The 21,765-nt window shown below is 42.5% G+C and overlaps 1 protein-coding gene across 5 annotated transcripts; it reads left to right on the top strand.

The window, feature by feature from the left end:
- Positions 1 to 308: 308 nt before the first annotated feature.
- Positions 309 to 13,163, top strand: LOC115134034 (NGFI-A-binding protein 1-like). 5 transcript variants are annotated; one of them, XM_029667585.2, is made up of 7 exons: positions 309 to 1,684; positions 7,292 to 8,109; positions 8,384 to 8,517; positions 8,810 to 8,981; positions 9,428 to 9,602; positions 10,368 to 10,505; positions 10,710 to 13,163. In XM_029667585.2, the coding sequence occupies exons 2-7, from the start codon at positions 7,294 to 7,296 to the stop codon at positions 10,784 to 10,786; spliced, it is 1,512 nt and encodes a 503-aa protein (XP_029523445.1). In that variant the 5' UTR covers positions 309 to 1,684; positions 7,292 to 7,293; the 3' UTR covers positions 10,787 to 13,163. The 5 variants fall into 5 exon arrangements, with proteins under 5 accessions (XP_029523445.1, XP_029523435.1, XP_029523455.1 ...); XM_029667575.2 differs by lacking the exon at positions 309 to 1,684 and adding an exon at positions 5,919 to 6,391; XM_029667595.2 differs by lacking the exon at positions 309 to 1,684 and adding an exon at positions 5,922 to 6,391 and having other exon boundaries at positions 9,428 to 9,596.
- Positions 13,164 to 21,765: the final 8,602 nt, after the last annotated feature.

The following is a 21,765-nucleotide window of genomic DNA, read 5'->3' as shown; positions in this document are numbered from 1 at the left end:
TTTTAAAATTTTACCTTAAGGTTTCTCCATCAGCTGCACTCCATGAATCAGTTCATTTGAAAGTACTCTCATGAATCAGTTCATTTGAAAGTACTCCATGAATCAGTTCATTTGAAAGTACTCCATGAATCAGTTCATTTGAAAGTCTAATAAAAAATGATGACATTCCCATGTTCCTCAACGATCTTATTGAGGCAAACACCAGTATAATATTTGTTTACTCTTGACCACACGGACTCGCACATACATTCGTTCCGCTGCGATGCCTTGTGGGTACGTATGGCTTTGCTGAAAGTGTTGAGTCATGAACTGGTCCTATTTATGCCTGCGGTGTGGACACTCCAACATGCTAGGACATGATGGGACCAAACAGCTGCCACGTTCAGCAGGGCATCATGGGACTGTTGTAGTACTGTAGCAGCATCCTTTTATTAATTTGCACTGTACACGTGACAGTGGTGCACTGATGAAATAGCTGCACATGGTAATAATCATGCTGATCATTAGAATGATAGGTGTGATATGGTGTAGGCCTGCATGATCTTTTAGGAACACTCCAGGATATACAGTCACCAGGGTCATATTGTTAAGTTGGTGGAAAACGTTTTTAAAACAGTGTAAGTGGTAGCCTCGGCCTACTACCTGTATGTGTCAGATTAGAGCTCAGATTGTCGCGTTCCATTGCAAACAGTTTTGCTGCGGTGGCTGTGTGCCCTACTAAGCATGACCCGGGATGTCCTGCAGAGTGAGGGAAAAGTGCCCCGTGGGACACAGTGAGAGGCTTTTGTCTCTACCGTCATCAATACAACCATACATGACGCCCACAGGGCCAGCCTCTAGCCCACAGCCCACACCAGCCCCAGCCTTAGCCTGCAGGAGGCACACCAGGGGAGCTCAGAGCCATGGTTACTCCCACCCCAATACCCGGTTGGGCAGCAAAGCCGTAGGATCCAAGGAGCAAGGACAGTGTTGAGGAGTAGAACGACTCCCCAGCCCACAGCCATTTAGGCCTAAGTAGTGGTTCCCTGAGGACTAAGCAGTCGACTTAACATTTCCGCACTTCAATAATTGGTATGTCAGTTTCTTGTCAAGTGCAGAGAGAGATAAACAGACTCATCCTTTTGGATGAGTCTGTTTATATGATAAGTACTGTAAAGTAAAGTACATGTGAGGCAAACTATGTTGCTGAGGTTTTGTGACTGAGTCAGGGACTTGATTTGCGGGTGGGCGTGTGAGTGGGGGGGATCCTAATCCCTAGCGTCTGCTGTTGTTTTTCATGCCTGTTGGGTTGAGATCAAAAACTTAGCGGCAATAATCATGCAAAATTGTCTGGCTTTCGCTTCAAAGAGAACACCAACATAAGTTTTACTCCTTTTCTTGTTTGCGTAGTTTGTTTCATCAGTTCTACTCGTTTTTATAAAGGGAACCGGGTTATGTTTGATAGACTGAGGATACAATACAATGTCTCTGAAATAAATGATAATATTAAACCGTCATTTAAGAGCACGAGTCTAGACTTGGCATCTGTGTGAGGTGATATTTCCCCTGCGTTAGCAGTTTGAGCTCCAACACCATCAGGGCTGGTGCACAGTGGGGAAGATGGCCGAAGACCGGCAGAAGTGGAGAGCCTTTGTTGCTGCCCTATGAGCCAGCCCAGTCGTGATGGGGATAAGTGAGTGAGTGGGTGAGTACATTGGAAGATAATTTGACACACATTAGCTGGGCTAGGCGGTGGGCGGTGAGGGGGTCTCTGGAACCTGCGTGATCGTAGGCCCACCCACATGGGTAAAAAAAAAACGGGGTTTAGGAATGTTATCTCCATTCATTATGACTCTGAGAAGCCCACTACGGACCCTGATTGTGGGCCGATCATCCTAGCCTGCCTCTGTTTGTCATTAGGTACTAGTTCGATGTATCTGTTTTGTATGGACAGACCACTATTTACTGGGGGGGGGGGGGGGATTCACTGAATGTTCAGCTGCTGCATTTATGAACATATAGATGCACAACCAACATAGTGACATTGATCTAAAAATGGCGTCAAGCTTATAGTAATAATACTACCTCATCAGTTCTAAGATTGTAGTACTTATCTCAACCCACACACACACACACACACTTCAGCCCACATACACAGCACACTCTGCCGCCCACACACACACTTCCACCCACACTTAGCTCGCAGACACATGTTCACTCAGACGTAAGATGCTCATGGCATCGGACACAAAAACACAAAGTAATGGGCTATACGTTACATACTGTTTAGGGTTCGCCTACAAAATGTAAATTGTTCACTTACTAACAAAACTATGAAAGTCAACTATTCACATTTATAGTTTAATAGTGTTTAATGCATAATGTGTCATAACACCTGCATAAGTGCTCATGTCTGTAAATATTGCATTTATTATATTCTAATTGATGTGATATTCATGTCCTTCATCTTAACCATTTTGAGCCCAGGAAGCTTTCTCTGGTGTGTGTGTGGGGGTGGTATCACAGGGTAAGGCGAGGGGCTGACAAGCGCACACGCGCGTGGGTGTCGGTGAAACGTGTTTGTAATTGGTACAACAGTGAAGATGTACAGAACACTTTTAAAAAGAGCACTATTAGAAATCTGAAATACAGTACCGATGAAACGATTTGAGGCAAATGGAAAATATATATGTTATCTCATCTCTAAAAGTGGCCGTATTCAATGGAAAACATATATAGCCTATATGTAGCTATGTAACAGGGTGCGTGGCAGCAATGCCGGGTGTTTATTTATTTACATTTTATTTCACCTTTGTTTAACCAGGTAGGCAGGTTTGATAACAAGTTCTCATTTACAATTGCGACCTGGGTGTACTCGGAGGGAGTGTGTGTGTGTGTGTGTGTGTGCGCGCGCGCTCTGGCAGGTCAGGGCCGTCCACAGACAGGATTAAAGGAGTGGGTGTGCTGCTGGAAACTATCTGGGCTAAACGTACCTGTTCTCTGTTACCCTGGCCCTGTCTGGCTGTGTGGAAAGCACATCATTAAAACCACACAACAGCTGCTCCTCTACTCTGCCTGTGTCCCAAATGGCTACCTATTCCCTGTTCCCCATAGGGCTCAGGTCCAAAGTAGTGCGCTATATAGGGAATAGGGTGCCCATTTGGAACGCATTCTCTGACTCAATTACCTATCCTCATCATTAATCTCCTTCATAAAATATAATGTAGTAAACTACTGTAAATAAATCCAAATCAAATCAAATGGATTTATATAGCCCTTCGTACATCAGCTGATATCTCAAAGTGCTGTACAGAAACCCAGCCTAAAACCCCAAACAGCAAGCTATGCAGGTGTAGAAGCACGGTGGCTAGGAAAAACTCCCTAGAAAGGCCAAAACCTAGGACGAAACCTAGAGAGGAACCAGGCTATGTGGGGTGGCCAGTCCTCTTCTGGCTGTGCCGGGTGGAGATTATAACAGAACATGGCCAAGATGTTCAAATGTTCATTTATTGGATATTTCAAACTTTTTTAACAAATCAAAAACTGAAAAATTGGGCGTGCAAAATTATTCAGCCCCCTTAAGTTAATACTTTGTAGCGCCACCTTTTGCTGCGATTACAGCTGTAAGTCGCTTGGGGTATGTCTCTATCAGTTTTGCACATCGAGAGACTGACATTTTTTCCTATTCTTCCTTGCAAAACAGCTCGAGCTCAGTGAGGTTGGATGGAGAGCATTTGTGAACAGCAGTTTTCAGTTCTTTCCACAGATTCTCGATTGGATTCAGGTCTGGACTTTGACTTGGCAATTCTAACACCTGGATATGTTTATTTTTGAACCATTCCATTGTAGATTTTGCTTTATGTTTTGGATCATTGTCTTGTTGGAAGACAAATCTCCGTCCCAGTCTCAGGTCTTTTGCAGACTCCATCAGGTTTTCTTCCAGAATGGTCCTGTATTTGGCTCCATCCATCTTCCCATCAATTTTAACCATCTTCCCTGTCCCTGCTGAAGAAAAGCAGGCCCAAACCATGATGCTGCCACCACCATGTTTGACAGTGGGGATGTTGTGTTCAGGGTGATGAGCTGTGTTGCTTTTACGCCAAACATAACGTTTTGCATTGTTGCCAAAAAGTTCAATTTTGGTTTCATCTGACCAGAGCACCTTCTTCCACATGTTTGGTGTGTCTCCCAGGTGGCTTGTGGCAAACTTTAAACAACACTTTTTTATGGATATCTTTAAGAAATGGCTTTCTTCTTGCCACTCTTCCATAAAGGCCAGATTTGTGCAATATACAACTGATTGTTGTCCTATGGACTGAGTCTCCCACCTCAGCTGTAGATCTCTGCAGTTCATCCAGAGTGATCATGGGCCTCTTGGCTGCATCTCTGATCAGTCTTCTCCTTGTATGAGCTGAAAGTTTAGAGGGACGGCCAGGTCTTGGTAGATTTGCAGTGGTCTGATACTCCTTCCATTTCAATATTATCGCTTGCACAGTGCTCCTTGGGATGTTTAAAGCTTGGGAAATCTTTTTGTATCCAAATCCGGCTTTAAACTTCTTCACAACAGTATCTCGGACCTGCCTGGTGTGTTCCTTGTTCTTCATGATGCTCTCTGCGCTTTTAACGGACCTCTGAGACTATCACAGTGCAGGTGCATTTATACGGAGACTTGATTACACACACAGGTGGATTGTATTTATCATCATTAGTCATTTAGGTCAACAATGGATCATTCAGAGATCCTCACTGAACTTCTGGAGAAAGTTTGCTGCACTGAAAGTAAAGGGGCTGAATAATTTTGCACGCCCAATTTTTCAGTTTTTGATTTGTTAAAAAAGTTTGAAATATCCAATAAATGTCGTTCCACTTCATGATTGTGTCCCACTTGTTGTTGATTCTTCACAAAAAAATACAGTGTTATATCTTTATGTTTGAAGCCTGAAATGTGGCAAAAGGTCGCAAAGTTCAAGGGGGCCGAATACTTTCGCAAGGCACTGTACGTAATAATTATTATAATTTTTCTTTAAAAAAAAAAGTGCAGCTGAAAAAAGTAGCTCTGCAAATATAGACAGAAGTTAGTAAGTGTACCATGCTTCTGAGTCTCTTTTCTCACGAGTACAAGAAATGTGCACTGAGAGTTTGTTCAGTAGCAGTGTGTAGATTCTAGATATATTCTAGATCTATTCTCCAGGATAAAAACAAAGCCTCATTATCTCCCTAAGGCTGTGCTGTGTGCTGTGGCTGCATGGCCTACTTGCCAGAAATAGCTCATTGATACAGAAGCAGATTGAGTTATCATAACAGTAAGCAGGACGCTTTCTGTTGTGTCTCTAGAGAGAACAAGCCTTTCTTCTTTCTATAATTTGTGATAATAATGTGAAGAGTTTATATTCACATGACAGTGAAGGACACAGAATGAACATCTTATTCTGTGAGTTGATTATATTATATTCTGTGAGTTGATTAGTATTGTAGACAGTCCACGCCCAAAGTGAAATGGGCAATGCACAAGTCTGAGAGTATATTTGGAAAAGGGGCTGGTGCAAGCCGAAGATTTGTGTGGGTGTATGTAAATCCTTAGAGAAATGTTTGTGGTTCCCATGCACACAGAGGGCAAAGTCCCCCTTCTCTCTCTGCCTATATTCCCACTTACTGCCTCAATTCTGAGAGTAATGTGATGGGTAAAACACTAAAGACACTAAATTGTCATGGCAAGAGACTCAAAATAAATGTTTGCATAGAAATATAATTTGCATATACTAACGTGTTTTATCCAAAGAGTGAAGGAGTAAAAAACATCTCAATCAATAAAGTAAAAGATCAAATAACCTAATTACGTCATAGATGACATGAGCCAATCCTTATTAGTCTATCTGAAATGTCAACAGTTTCACTTCTATACAGTCATATAGCCAAAAGGGCGTTTTAGGGTCTACTCTGCCCTCGCCTCACACCGTCCCAGTTGACCGGCGCTGCCTGCCTCTGCCTCTGCCACTGCTGAGATGTGGTGCTTGGTATTCCATGCAGAAGCCTCCCACGCCCCTGTCCGCCCACGCCAGGATTTGCGTCACGCAGGCGCGTGGGAGTGAGCACTGTAGCAACCGCGGAATATCCCAATTTCAATCGCCGGGGAGGAGGGGGTAGGGTAAGCAAGCAGGCAGCTCACGCTCATCTAGTCTACAGACGTTCAACACAATCGCATTTCTATTCAAGGAGGCGAAGGAGGGAAGGCAAACGTTGTCAAAGAACGCGAGGACTTTTTAGGCCAGAGAGGGCGCTTATTAGGAAATTATAGATCTACCGATAATTGTACAGTTTATTCAGTTACATTTTATGGCAGTTCAGCCTATACTGTAGCTGATAGACTGTAACAACTAGATAAAGGAAACGAAAGGGGACTAACGTTTACCAGGTATGTAACACTTAAAATACATCGTTGGAATAAGTTATTGGGCTATGACAATAATGTAACAGGTTGTAGCCTTGATACAATGTTGCAGCACTGTTCTATTATTGCCGACAATGGTATTTTTTACTCATCTTCCTGATGTGGATTTACTTGCAAGACCGGTTTTGAGTGACGTTTAGTCTGGTGCTGGATTATTGCATTTTGCATTTACATTTTTACTTTGTGGTGTTTTCTTTTATTTTCTATTTAGCTAGATTGATTTGTGCAAATATTCCCATGGTCATCTTTGCCTCTTGATCTGGTCTGTTCTTTGGAAGGTCGGTTTTATCAGGCTGCGTTGCATTTTGACAGGTTTTGACAGCATGTGGTTATGAAGTAGTTGTGCAGTTGTTTACAAACACTCTGAATTCCCATTGATGATAAACAATCAAATTATATTATTCACATAACTAAGGGTCGTTCAGCAATATCTAATTATTTGTGACATAGTCCTCTAACTTGCAAGAAATGGGTAGTTAACAATCCCTTGGCTAAAGCAAGTGGAGCATGTGTGTGTGAGAAAGGCCACCTACGCATGCTGCAAAGGAGGATTGTGGCATGTGGTCCCATCAGCAACTAACAGGGCTCTAACTGCGAACCGCCACTCTTCCTTCTGCAGCCCTAGTACTGCAGAACTTACAAAGGGAACTCAGGCGGAGTGGAGGGAGTGCCTCTTTCTCTCTCAGTCAGTCAGTCACACACACACACACACACACACACACACACACACACACACACACACACACACCCAAAACACACCCCCACTCCCAAAAACACACACACACACACATACACACACATACACCAACACTCTCTGGTCAGGCAGAACCTCTTGCCCATCCCGTCTTGTGTTCTCTCTCCCAGGCATGGCGGCAGCGTTGCCCAGAACACTGGGGGAGCTGCAGCTCTACCGAATCCTCCAGAGGGCCAACCTGCTGTACTACTACGAGGCCTTCATCCAGCAGGGAGGAGATGACGTGCAGCAGCTCTGTGAGGCCGGGGAGGAGGAGTTCCTAGAGATTATGGCTCTGGTGGGCATGGCTAGCAAGCCCCTGCACGTCCGGAGGCTCCAGAAATCCCTGCGAGACTGGGTCACCAATCCAACGTTGTTTAATCAGCCCCTGACATCTGTACCGGTGTGTAGTATACCAGTCTATAAGTTACCCGAGGGGTCACCCACGTCAGTCGGCGCGGAGCGAGGGGGTAACAACAGCGCCCGTGGCGAGACCCATGTCAAGGTTCCCAAAATCATAGCTGCGACATGTCTGGATCCAGGAAAGCTGGAAGTGGCCAGGGACAGAGTGTCAGGGGGGTCTCCACTGCAGAGCGGCAGCGAGGGGCGCTTCTGGTCGGGTCACAGCAACGACAGCGAACAGAGCCTCTCTCCGTCCGACCGGGGGTCTCCGTCGTCCCCCCGAGAGGGTCTGGAGGCACTTGACGCTGCAGCTTTGCAGTCTGTCCTGGAGTGTGTGGACCGGATAACCCCGGCCCTGTCCAAGAGCGACCCCACAGAGGTCAAAGAGCAGCTGAAGACCAATAAGAAACTTGCTAAGATGATTAGCCACATCTTTGATATGAGTGATGATGATCCAAGGAGAGCGGAGGAGGTCAGGAAGTATAGCGCCATCTACGGACGCTTCGACTCGAAGAGGAGGGACGGCAAACAACTGACGCTTCATGAGGTAGGGATAAGAGATGGGATAATTTTTGCAGTCCTAGGTTAGTCTACTCAGTGGCAGTGCAATACAGGTGACAAACCTCAGTTCCACAAGTAAGAGGTGAAAACTACAAAAAGGTAAATCACCCGAAGAAGATGTGTGCGTGCGCTTTGCTTCAGCCATCTAAAAGTAGGTTGGCAGTAGTAGAAGTTACAACTGAAGAGCTCACTGACAGAGTTGTGTATCTACAGTTATAGTTGACAACATGACTTATTATCACGCGTGTCCTGCCTTTCAGCTGACAGTGAACGAAGCAGCAGCCCAGCTGTGTATGAGAGACGTGGTGCTACTGACCCGTAGAGACGAGCTGTTTGGTCTGGCCAGGCAGATCTCCAGAGAGGTCACCTACAAATACACCTACAGGACCAGCAAGTAAGAGCCACTCTCCTCCACTGCACCGCACACAACCGTTGCTTGTTAGAGTTAGCAATGCTAAGGGAAGTTGGGAAGCATGGGTGACTTATTTACTTGCTTAAGTACATTTTCTCCTCGTGGTTATTATTATGTAACTCGTTACTGTAATGTGTTACATTTTACAGAGACATATTTTTCAGTTATGTAAATGATCTTATGGTATGATTCATGTCATGTTCGGACGATGCTTTCCATATCTTTCAATTGTTTCTCTGCATACAAACTGAATGTATTGTCTTCTCCACTGTAGGTCTCGCTGCGGCGACAGAGATGAGCCGTCTCCTAAAAGAATCAAGACAGAGGAGAACTTCTTTGACATCCAGGAGGCTCTGCAGGCCATCCACATGAGACAGGGCATACTGAGAGAACAGCTAGCCTGCGCCAAGTCCAAAGGAGAGGAGATAGTTGGGAGAAACCTTCAGGTAACATACTTGAAAAGTGGATTATAAAATGTAAACATGGGCCTCCCGAGTGGCGCAGCGGTCTAAGGCACTGCATCGCAGTGCTAGAGGCATCATTACAGACCCGGGTTTGATCACGGGCTGTATCACAATCGGCTGTGATCAGGAGTCCGGGTCGCCCGTGTTAGGGGAGCGCTTTACTTGGCTCATTGCGCTCTAGCGACTCCTTGTGGTGGGCCGGGCGCCTGCAGGCTGACCTAGCGGTCGTCAGGTGAACGGTGTGTCCTCCAATACATTGCTGCGGCTGGCTTCCATTGGGGGAGAAAAAGGGGTTACATTTTTTCTAATTGTATAAAGTAAACATTATCGGAGACACGTTTAGTTGACCCGGTCATTTCCGGAGGCATGTTTTTTTACAAGAGTAGGAGCAGTTGTTAACGCCCTGTAAATGTATTTTGTTTTAACAGGTGCAGTTGGACCGTCTGTTAGCCAGACAGATGGAGATCCTCCATGATGCCGCGGTACAGGAGAGGTTACACGCTCTGGACTGGAGGATACCTGCAGGGGCTTTGAAATACCTCAGCGAGGCTCCAGGCACCAACGGCACGTCGGTAGACAAAAGCACAGAGCACCAAGGTAACGGTACGGTCTGTCTTCTCTCTTTGGAGTGCGCTCGTACATGAGTGCTATCCTCATGTTCCAAATTCACAGCTCTGTGAATCACCATTTCCAGCCTTCAAATCTTATTTTATAAGTCAGGGATTCATTTTGTATCTGTTTTTCTTCTTCACACATCTCAAAGTGAGGAGGAATCATAACTGTGTTAAGCCGGTAGCCGTCCCTCAGAGACTCATCCCATCTTCGTCCTTTTCTCTCTCGTCCTTTTCTCTCTCGCACGGCCCATACTCCTGACAGCTCATTATATTCATGTTACCCGTAATTATCCTCTCTCTGCACCTGTCATTAACTCTCCCACGCCTGTTTACTTCCCCCGACATGTGGCTGCCCAGGGGCGTCTCTCTCGCTCTCGCTCTCTTTCTCTCTCTCTCTCTTTGTCTTTCTCCTCTCTCCCACTCTCTCTCTCTGTCGCTCTCTCTTTCATCCTGTCTCTCCTTCATAAGCTATTTAAAGCACCTTATTCAAGTTGAATGAGAAGAAGAGTATAAAATGTTTTTTTAGGGGCACCGAGTGGAGTACAAACTCAGGCCCAGAGCAAATGCGCATCAGATCTCTCAAGATTTTGAGAGACAGAATGTTAATGTCATTTTTTTTGTATCACCTAAAGCAGCTTCGTGAATGGTACTCTAACAGCAGTGCCATTGGAATTGATTGTGTAAGATGGCAGCGTGCATCTCAATGGTTTACGCATGCCCTAATGTTTGTCTGTGTGTTTATGGATGTTTTCAGACGAGCGACCAATGAACTTGCGGGTGCCCAGTAAGAGTGTGGCGGAGGGGGAGCTTCCCCTGGGGAAGCAGCTAGCCAATGAGCTCAAACGATTCCATAACAACCATAACACAGATGAGGCCAAAGCACCAGCAACAGGTACAGCACCACTCGGGCAAATGTATGTTCATTCTTGAGTCACGTATGTATACGTACACACTACAAACAGTGAGTATTAGTAATGGTCTGTTGCATGCACACACCTGCCTACATTCAAGCTCCACTAATGAGTGAAAAGGTATATGGTTAGAAAACACATGGCATGTTTTATTCTGATGATCTTTTCTTTGTGTTTTACCTTAGAAAATGGATCCTCGCATCAAGCGCCCAACCACACTGACAGAAAGACCATCAAATCAGAACCAGAGGATTCCACATAGTGCCTCCCATCTTTCGTCTGTTTCCCCATGCGGTTTTAGTCGTCATTTACACTTTTTACACTAAGCATCTATCTCAGTCAAATCAATGGATACTAAAGCAAGCACAGCCACAGTAGAGCCTTAACAAACCAACGTTGCCTCAAAAATTTATTTTCTTTCATTTTGTCTAAGGTTTTTGCCAAAGCGTCTAGAGTAGAGCATAGATTCAGTCACGGGGAAAACTGAACGAGGATGTCCTTTCACAGGATAACTTTCATGCTGTATAGGCCTTTATGTATTTATTGATTGATGTGCATGATATTATTTAAGAATGAAGGGTCGGGAAAGTAGCCTTGTACCACAATCCTGATCTCCTGAGCTTACATTCTGTTTCGCTACATGAATTTGAATGAAGTTAAGTGAAACAAGAGCGCAGCGGTCAGGATGGTCAGGATATGAAAAAGAACAAAAAAATACCCCAAGGTATTTTTGGCTTGTCGTGTTCGATCGGTGGGTAACTGATGTACTGTAAAGAATACAGTAGGATTCTGTTTTAATCAGAGGTGGAAAGAGAGCTATCTGGAGAGGAGAAATTATAGTTTTGCATCATCCTACTGTATGTACTGTATGTATTTATGAGTGGTACTGTAAATTAAACTGAGGCTGCATCATTTTTTGTGTATAGATCTCCAGTTAGAGTTCAGATCAGTGTTATGGGATAGGTTGGCCCGGAGATGGACTGGGACCAAAAATCAGCCCTATCATTTAAAAAAAACTTTGATGCCCCCACACCGGCCCATTTCTTTCCTCAAGGCCCCCATAAACAGCCCATTTTTTCCCCATGATAATTGTGCACAAAAAAACTGTTTAGACAGGCACACTAGTCACAAAAAAATGACCAGCCCATCTGGCATTTGCCCGAAATGCCAGATGGCCAGTCTGCCCGTGGGTTGGCCTAGACAAATCGAGTTTCCTTGATAAGTCTGTCAAACACATGATGTTGTACTGTAAGAATGCACATTTGAACCTCAACACAACATTAATTGAGTTACCCATTGTATTGAGTAGGGCCCCTGGTCTGTTATTAGGGCTGGGAATTGCCAGGGACCTCACGATATGATATTATCACGATACTTAGGTGCCAATTCGATATGTATTGTGATTTGATACTGCAGAGCCATGAAAGCCATGAAAAAATGTGTTTTGATCAGTCATGTGAATAAAAGTGCCGAAAGGATGTTAGCTCACCATTTTAAAAGAAGATAGATTACAAGCTATAGAAGGGACGGCAGGGTAGCCTATAGTGGTTAGAGTGTTGGACTAGTAACCGAAAGGTTGCAAGTTCGAATCCCTGAGCTGACCCTGAGCTGTCGTTCTGCCCCTGAACAGGCAGTTAACCCACTGTTCCTAGGCCGTTACTGAAAATAAGAATTTGTTCTTAACTGACTTGCCTAGTAAAATAAAAAGGGGAAATACTGGAGTTTTTGCGCATGTACAGCTAACAAGCACAAAAATAACATTGTGAGATTGTCCAAAATAATATTGCGATATATTGTCAAAAAGAATATTTCCTGATATGTAACTTCTTGATTTCTTCCCCGTTATATTGTTGCGCTCCAGAAAGTTGTGTTTTAATACATATCTCACTTGTTGGACCGACAGGGCCACTTCGGCCTGTACTATTACAAGAATATTTGCCTAATCCCAAAAGCAGAGTTTTGTCAGTGTAATGTTGGTGTCAATCTCAGTACTGTGTTTATGTGTGTAGAGCAAAAACCGAATAACTGTTGTTAGAGAAAACAAGTGAAAGTGTCTGGTATCATAAGATGTTCATGTTACACAGCCTCGTAGTCTTAGATCCTACCAGTGTTTCAGCTGTGACCACCAATGTATAATTCAAGATGTTTGTATGTTAGAATTAGCTCTCAGATGGTTGTTTAATGTTGTGTTTCCAAATGTGTAAATCTGTCTTGCTATAGAGTCTGTTTGTCTTTTTTGGCGTCACCGCAGTCACAACAGTTTTGTAATAATAGTCTCTTTAGGTCAAATAGACTGCAACAAATGCAATACTTTTGTAAGTACTGTTTAAGTACTAAGTACATACTTTCTGGGCCCACTGTCTGCTCTGTTCTGTGCTAGGTGACTTCTCCTGTCCTCTGTACTGGTTTAGTTTAATCAGTGTCATGTAATGTTCACAGACCAACGCATGTCCAGCAGTGTGATAGACAGCCAAGATGTTGATAGTACATTGATTCGTGTTCTTATCACTGTTATCGTAAGTCATCGAGTTAGCCCAGGCTTGCCTACACAGTAGATATGCACCTGTTTTTTTTAAACACTAATATATTTTATTTGTTATACAGCACATAAACATTATTAAACTTTATTTTTTATGGTGGTTGTCTTTCCTCATTCATGATATATGTCTGATCCAGAAAGAAGGAAAAATATATTTTCTATCTTATCAGATTTAAACATATATATTTTATATTAATCTTATTATTATGTCCTACGATAAAATAACAACATTTCGATTTTTTGAGTTCTTCTTTTAATTTTTTTTTTTTTTTTTACAGCTAGACAGCTAAACTGTTCCATGGCAGAGAACCTATACTGGTATTTATAAGGTATAATGAACGCTGACAGACAGACTGAATGTGGTCCAGTCAACAGTTTCTCTTCTTAAAAAAGAAAGGGATGATGAACCGCTGTCTGGGGTAAAGTATTTGCATCAGTGTCATATTAAAACATTCTGAAACTGCCCGATGACTCACTCTGCTCACTCTGACGCAGGTCCTTTTCATACTTCACATCTCTCTCTCTCTCTTTCGCCCTCTCTCTCTCTCTCTCTCTCTCTCACACACACACACACACACTCCCTCGCTCTCTCTCCTCCCTCTCATCTCTTTCTCTCACACACACACACATACAGATTTTCTCCTGAGATCAGGTCAACTCATCACTGAACACCCACATGTGTAGCGCCCTCCCATCCTCCACAATCTCAGCCCTGTGTGATGGCCTCCCTGCCAATGCAAGTCACTGATGTGTTGCCATGGCAATAGTGATTGTAGGCGGCGGGACTACAGGCAGTGGGAGGGAGCTCAGCCCGGCTGCTAAACTGCGTGGGTGTGATCTGGTGAATGCGCCATCACCCCCGTTTAACAAAGCATGAAACTAACAGTGCTTGAACAGAGGTGGGTATCAAGTGAATTATCTCCTCATCTTCTCCAATAGTGCAACTAATAAAATATTGATTAGCTAGTTCTTTTTTTCCCTTTTTTTTAACCATTTTTATCAGTGTTAAGTCCAGGAGGTTGCTTTTTTTAAAAGGGATAGTTCACACAAATTGCAAAATTACATTTGTTTCCTTACCCTGTAATCAGTGTATGGAGAAGGTATTGCTTTGGTTTTTATTTCAGCTTTGTTTCCCAAACTAGGGGTCATGGCCCAATGTGGGGTCACCTCATTTGAAAATGACAGTCGCGGGAGAAACTTAAATAAAATTGAGCTTGGTTCATAGAACCGTGGTTAGCTAGATGTGGTTGTAATAAACAGAGCGGTTTCTGTTTCCTTCCAACAAATGTGTTTCTATCTTTTGAACCGTTTACTCTACAAAATACAATTCTGTTTCCCTCTACAATGCCCACAAACCATGCAGCTCATTAGAACAGAGTTGGCAAGACCAGGCACTAAATCTGACTGGGGGGGAAATGATCTGATGACCTGATGATCTTCTGAACTTCCCAATACCTTTCTGATGCATTTCAGTCACCTCAAGCCATACTTTCTTCAGATTGAAATACTGTCAAACTGATTTGTCAGGTGGAAATACTGTCAAAAGTACTGTCAGACTGATTTGTAATAGACTGTCATAGCCCAAATTAAAAAAGTAAACATTGGCTGTTGATGACATCACTTTTTTTCACATGTCGCGGTCCAATTTTTTGGGGAAAACCCCTGGCTTACAGGGTAAGGATAACCAATATGTAATTTTGTCATTTGGGTGAACTATCCCATGACCTAATAGATTTTTTATTTTCTGCATGTATTCAATTGTCAGTGCTGATCTGTGCTCGTCCTACTCGGCACCACCATCACAGTTTTTGGTGTATTTTTGTTTATTTTTATGTTTCAATGCGAAAGGTTTGAGTTTGTGTACAGGCTGTGCAGAAGTTGGCATTTATGCTTTCACTCATTGGCTGCAGTATACATGTTAGCCAGAAGGTGTCAGAATACAATAAAAAATGCTTTCATGAGCGATATGAAAATTACAGTTAATAGAAAATAATTTCAAAGGATGGGTTTTATACTTTAAGAAAGGTACATTATTCCTCTCTTCTCTGAGCAATACGAGGGTGTAATGCAGTGGGATGGTAGACCTACAGCTGCCTGCACTGTCAAAGAGGGGAAAGGTTTGAGAAAGATTGGCGCATTTTATGCTCAGATTCAGTTAACTTCAGTGAAGAGCAGCTTGACTTTCTCTACAAACAAACAGAACAATGAACTGGGCCTGCGTTGTTTATTCTGGTCATTGTACAAATGTGTTATATGGTGAACACTATACAAATAATTCCTACTGAATTGTACTTGACTGCAGTATAGTATTATTACTATTCATGTAAGCGTTGTTATTATGGACATTGGTATTGACCGTGACCTTTACCCTCCTGTGATGTCATCGCCCAGAGTCGGCGCAGTAAAACGGGACACTTCTCATGTTAAATTGGCTATATCGCTCACAGTATTATACCGTTTGTACCTTTATTTATTTATTGCGCCTTTATTTTCTAGTTTGCAAGTAAAGGCAATTAACATTTAAACGTGTGTGGACATACCCTGTCAAGTTACCACAAAATGGCACTCTAGTGTAATGGCACATGGGTAGTCAGACAGACATATACTGTTGACAGTATAACAAGTGAAGTATAACCTGTACAACAATAATGCGTGATTTTTATTATCATGCATGTGGATCACTCTCTTTGGCATGACATCTAGATCATATGTTTCATTGTAAAGAATATGCTAATAGTATTTATTTAGACGGGTCTACCCATTTGAGTGGTGTTATTTAATTGAGTGTGTATGGCACATTTTTTTCATCACAGCGCACGTCAATAAAACATCACAGGAAAATCATAAAGGTTTTGGGGAAATGTAATTACCGGTAGCCTACAATTCAGTAACAATAAATGCTGGTGTGTGTAGACGCCAACTGTCTACAAATAACCTAACGTAGCCAGGCATAAAATAAACCCCTGAAACTTTATAAGTCCCCCACATTCTGATCTTGACGAGAATAAAAAAATAAGTACTTTCGGGGGAGTTTCTCTTCTGCACTGTTCCACCAATTCAGTTATTGTGGAGTAGGAAATCGTCTGGCACAGTGGACGGGTCATAATATCGATAACATTTAGCGGTGAAAAAATCAAAATGCTAATTAGCAAGAGAAGACCTCAGCAAGACAAATTCCTGCGGGAAGCTGCTGCACATCATCTCCAGCTGGCACCGTCAGCTACTGTTCACCAACACGATCAGAAACCCTTGTGCCCATCCATGAATTTATGTCCCCTTTCTCTGTCTTAGCTTGTCACTGACTAGACTTTAGTTAGCAGAGCAGTATATCAAAACAATCATTTTGTTTTACTTAGCCAAGATAATTGTTTGTACATTATGTCGACTTTGGTGTGTATTTCAGACCTTATGACATTTTTCAAGGATGAGCAGAAGTGCATTATAAGAGGAGAAGACCACTAGAAGTCTGGCCATGCGGAGAACTGCAGATATACTGAGGGGCAATTTACCCCGTTTGGTCAGGGCACGCATGAGGGATAAACGTTTATCCTGAGTCGGTGAGTGTAGCTATTAAGTTAAGTTTGAGCGTCTTAGCTATACAATGTGTCTCATACAGCTGTCAACATTCTACAAGGAAAGAGCCACTTAATCAATTAACCAGATTACCCTGGATACCAGACCTTGATGACTGATAACTCAGTTCTAGAATGTTTTCATTGATGAGAATTAATTTTAAAAATCTATTGACATTCAGAATTGACTTTGTTTAGACATCCAGCCTGTATTGTAGTTTCAATACCAGAGACAAATCTTCAAAGGCAACTTATTTATTTATTAGGAGTTGTACATGCATTCACAGTCTTGATTTATAGGATCATTTCCACTATATAATTGATATGTCAAGTGATACAATCCCAAGTTAACAATTATAAGTTTATGGAAAAACTGCACTTAAATATTCTACAGCTGTAATGTCATCAATCAAATCAAACTTTATTCATATAGCACATTTATTAAAATGAATATTTTTCAAGATGTTCAGACGTTGGATGGGTGTTGTCTGTAGTGGGGCACAGATAACAAAGAGGGCGTCAAGGCATTCAAAATGGCTACAAGGATGGATGTGCAGGAATCAGAGCTTTGGGTCACGGGGTCTGGATGCTTCACCAGATGGTCCGGTGATGTCGAAGGATCAATGGCGACCCATCATTCAGGGCAGATTTTCTTTTGACGGGGGGGGGCTTGCCTGTTTGGCATGTTATTTTGACATTAATATGTGTCACATATCAGTTTGAAAACTATATACATACATACATATGTAACAGTATAGCTTCCGTCCCTCTCCCCTACCTGGGCTCGAACCAGGGACCCTCTGCACACATCAACAAGTGACACCCACGAAGCATCGTTACCCATCGCTCCACAAAAGCCGCGGCTCTTGCAGAGCAAGGGGAACAACTACTTCAAGGTCTCAGAGCGAGTGACGTCACCGAATGAAACGCTATTAGCGAAAGTTTACATACACTTAGGTTGGAGTCATTAAAACGAGTTTTTCAACTACTCCACAAATTTCTTGTTAACAAACTATAGTTTTGGCAAGTCGGTTAGGATGAAATAAATAAAAGCTGATATAAATCATTCTCTACTATTATTCTGACATTTCACATTCTAAAAATAAAGTGGTGATCCTAATTGACCTAAGACAGGGATTTCTTTAAGACAGTAATTGTGAAAAACTGAGTTTAAATGTATTTGGCTAAGGTCTACGTACAGTGGGGCAAAAAAGTATTTAGTCAGCCACCAATTGTGCAAGTTCTCCCACTTAAAAAGATGAGAGAGGCCTGTAATTTTCATCATAGGTACACTTCAACTATGACAGACAAAATGAGAAAAAAAATCCAGAAAATCACATTGTAGGATTTTTAATGAATTTATTTGCAAATTATGGTGGAAAATATGTATTTGGTCACCTACAAACAAGCAAGATTTCTGGCTCTCACAGACCTGTAACTTCTTCTTTAAGGGCTCCTCTGTCCTCCACTCGTTACCTGTATTAATGGCACCTGTTTGAACTTGTTACCAGTATTAAAGACACCTGTCCACAACCTCAAACAGTCACACTCCAAACTCCACTATGGCCAAGACCAAAGAGCTGTCAAAGGACACCAGAAACAAAATGGTAGACCTGCACCAGGCTGGGAAGACTGAATCTGCAATAGGTAAGCAGCTTGGTTTGAAGAAATCAACTGTGGGAGCAATTATTAGGAAATGGAAGACATACAAGACCACTGATAATCTCCCTCGATCTGGGGCTCCACGCAAGATCTCACCCCGTGGGGTCAAAATGATCACAAGAACGGTGAGCAAAAATCCCAGAACCACACGGGGGGACCTAGTGAATGACCTGCAGAGAGCTGGGACCAAAGTAACAAAGCCTACCATCAGTAACACACTACGCCGCCAGGGACTCAAATCCTGCAGTGCCAGACGTGTCCCCCTGCATAAGCCAGTACATGTCCAGGCCCGTCTGAAGTTTGCTAGAGCATTTTGGATGATCCAGAAGAAGATTGGGAGAATGTCATATGGTCAGATGAAACCAAAATATACATTTTTGGTAAAAACTCAACTCGTCGTGTTTGGAGGACAAAGAATGCTGAGTTGCATCCAAAGAACACCATACCTTCATGTAGTGGACACACGTTGGGATCTTTGTCTACAGCAATAGTAGTAGCATTTACAGTATGGATAGGTAGGCTACATGTTAGGTTTTAATTTTAGTCTAGCTAGCTAACAAATATCACGCAAATATTGGGGAATACACGAATATCTAAATAATACCAAATTAGCTAGCCATAGCTGGTAGTTGTAGCTCATCATCATCATGTTAATAATTACTACTCTGACCGAGCCGAGTGAGTCCACGCTAGCAAGCTAGCTATATTGGCTAGCTAGGCTACTCAGTTCTGCAGGCCGTCTGCACTGACTTACCACTCAAATCATTCTCCTCGTTTTTTTTCTGTGTAAAAACGTAGTGAGTAATTTATTCCCTGAATTTCTCTGTTTCCTTTCTTTCCTTTTCTGGAAACCCAATTTTGTTTTTGAGGGGGGCATAGTGGTTATCTCTCGTGAATGCTTAGGCTACATGCCGGAGCAACTGTCAGATCAGCTGTATTTTTTTTCTTCTCCTCGTGGAGAATGGACCAAACCATGTGCATTGTAAGGGTGATGGAGATGCCTGATCTGATTATGGTTATACGTTTTAATTTTCATCACAGATTATTTTGTCTAACATTTTTTAAATGATAATCAAATCATTCTCTAAACATTTAAGGACCCCTACCAGGCTAGGGCCCCACAACACCCTTGGATGGTGGATCAGTGATTCACATGTCTAATAAGTCAGTTTGTCAATCAAGTTATCCCCTTTTTGTTCTCTGACACAATGTTGTGTGTGGTTCGTCCCAGGAGCAAAGAGCTTCATATTTTGGAATATTTGGCCATTGTATGGATGTACAATGTCCACAACCACAACCACAACATGTTTGTAGCAGACGCCCTCAGGCATACGGATGTGGGGCCCAAAATCATAGAGACACTGACCCAGCAATTTGAAATCGGGCACTCCCCCTTATCCTGATGAACGACCAGCAGATGGCGTATGAAGGACTACATCTTCACCTCAGCGAACAGATCCCTCTGTCCAAATCAAATCAAATCAAATGTATTTATATAGCCCTTCGTAAATCAGCTGATATCTCAAAGTGCTGTACAGAAACCCAGCCTAAAACCCCAAACAGCAAGCAATACAGGTGTAGAAGCACGGTGGCTAGAAAAAACTCCCTAGAAAGGCCAAAACCTAGGAAGAAACCTAGAGAGGAACCAGGCTATGTGGGGTGGCCAGGCCTCTTCTGGCTGTGCCGGGTGGAGATTATAACAGAACATGGCCAAGATGTTCAAATGTTCATAAATGACCAGCATGGTAAAATAATAATAATCACAGGCAGAACAGTTGAAACTGGAGCAGCAGCACGGCCAGGTGGACTGGGGACAGCAAGTAGTCATCATGCCCGGTAGTCCTGAGGCATGGTCCTAGGGCTCAGGTCCTCCGAGAGAGAGAAAGAAAGACACCGGATAGGACAGGAGGAGTACTCCAGATATAACAAACTGACCCTAGCCCCCCGACACATGAACTACTGCAGCATAAATACTGGAGGCTGAGACAGGAGGGGTCCAGACCTCCAGTTCTGTTACCGGTAAGTAAAGTAATATTTTTTTTAAGGAATCTGCCTAAGATACTGGGTGATATTTGTAGTTATTATGATAATTTCCTTTTGTATTGTGGTTAGTGTCACAGTATTAGTGGTGGTGTAGGAAATTGTGGACACATCGTTGTGCACAGTGGGGAGCTCTGCTTCAGTGATTCATCTGGGATCATGGCCAGACTGAACTGCAGAGTATTTTTTCTTCTCCTTACCCGCACTTGTCTCCCCCTTGGGGTTATCCTGACTCAGTCTGAGGATGAGGGCCTTCAACTGTTGAATGACATGCTGAGGGAGAACAGCTTTGCAGGGAGAGGTCCGATAGGACCAAGTAGTGGTATAGTGGTGACCCTCTTCGCTGTCGTCAATAACATCATGTATGCCAGGGATGAGATGGTTGTGCCCCTTTATCAGCAGGCAAAACAAAACCCAGTTGTAGCCAGGTTAGTATAACAGTATATTGATGTGCAATCTATTAATTTATGCTTTATTCTTAGTAACTGTTTTTATGATAAAACCAGGACTTGCTGATCAGTTTTAGTTTTTTTTAAATGACATAAAATAGTGACTATTTTATTATAGTTGATTGTTAGACAATCATTTATGTTAGTATTTTAAGTACCAAAGCAGAGTGCTGAAATTGATTTAAAAATGTATCTTACGGCAACAATACCTCTGGATTTTCTGCAGCCATTGAGATAGCCAATTCAGCCATTAGCTAGTGAGTGAGCACATTTAACAGACAGATTATGAATATGAGGCAACCATACAGAATGTCATCTTTTATTTCAGGGTATTTTAATAGACGTCTATTTGAGTATTTCAAAATGAAAACACATGGAACTAGTTTGAAGAGTTTCAAATGGCCATTTGAGGAATTCATAAGCATCTGAACAAATTAGTGATGTCCCAGCCCAGCTCGTGACCTGTAGGAATAACTAGTTTGATGCAGTCCGTGATGAATTACCACAGCTATGTTACTTATTTGCTTCATAAAACGATACTATAAAGTATATTTTTGTTTTATTGTTAAATATATATACTGTATATATTATGTATTTAACAGCTACATTTCAGGCGACGCAATGACTTCATAAGATACATCATTGTCACAACACAACTGATTGGCTCACACGCATTAAGGAAAGAAATTCCACAAATGAACTTTTAACAAGGGTCATCTGTTAATTGAAATGCATTCCAGGTGACCACTTCATGAAACTGCTTGGTAGAATACCAAGAGTGTGCAAATCTGTCATCAAGGCATTGGGTGGCTACTTTGAAGAATCTCAAATATAAAATATATTTTGATTTGTTTAACACTTTTTTGTTGACTACACGATTCCATATGTGTTATTTCATAGTTTTGATGTCTTCACTATTATTCTACAATGTAGGAAATACTAATTTTAAAAAATAAAGAAAAACCTTGGAATGAGTAGG

Source organism: Oncorhynchus nerka, linkage group LG2 (genome assembly GCF_034236695.1).
Source record: "Oncorhynchus nerka isolate Pitt River linkage group LG2, Oner_Uvic_2.0, whole genome shotgun sequence".
In the NCBI taxonomy this organism is placed as follows: Eukaryota; Metazoa; Chordata; class Actinopteri; order Salmoniformes; family Salmonidae; genus Oncorhynchus; species Oncorhynchus nerka.
Note: the sequence above shows the minus strand (reverse complement) of the source record. Positions and strands in the feature narration are given on the sequence as shown.

What these genes read in the sequence shown, in the direction of transcription:
- LOC115134034 (XM_029667585.2), top strand. Translation starts at nt 7,294, where the DNA reads ATGGCGGCAGCGTTGCCCAGAACACTGGGGGAGCTGCAGCTCTACCGA. An exon ending in AACAACTGACGCTTCATGAG is followed by an intron (nt 8,110 to 8,383) that starts GTAGGGATAAGA and finishes CCTGCCTTTCAG; the next exon opens with CTGACAGTGAACGAAGCAGC. An exon ending in TACACCTACAGGACCAGCAA is followed by an intron (nt 8,518 to 8,809) that starts GTAAGAGCCACT and finishes TCTCCACTGTAG; the next exon opens with GTCTCGCTGCGGCGACAGAG.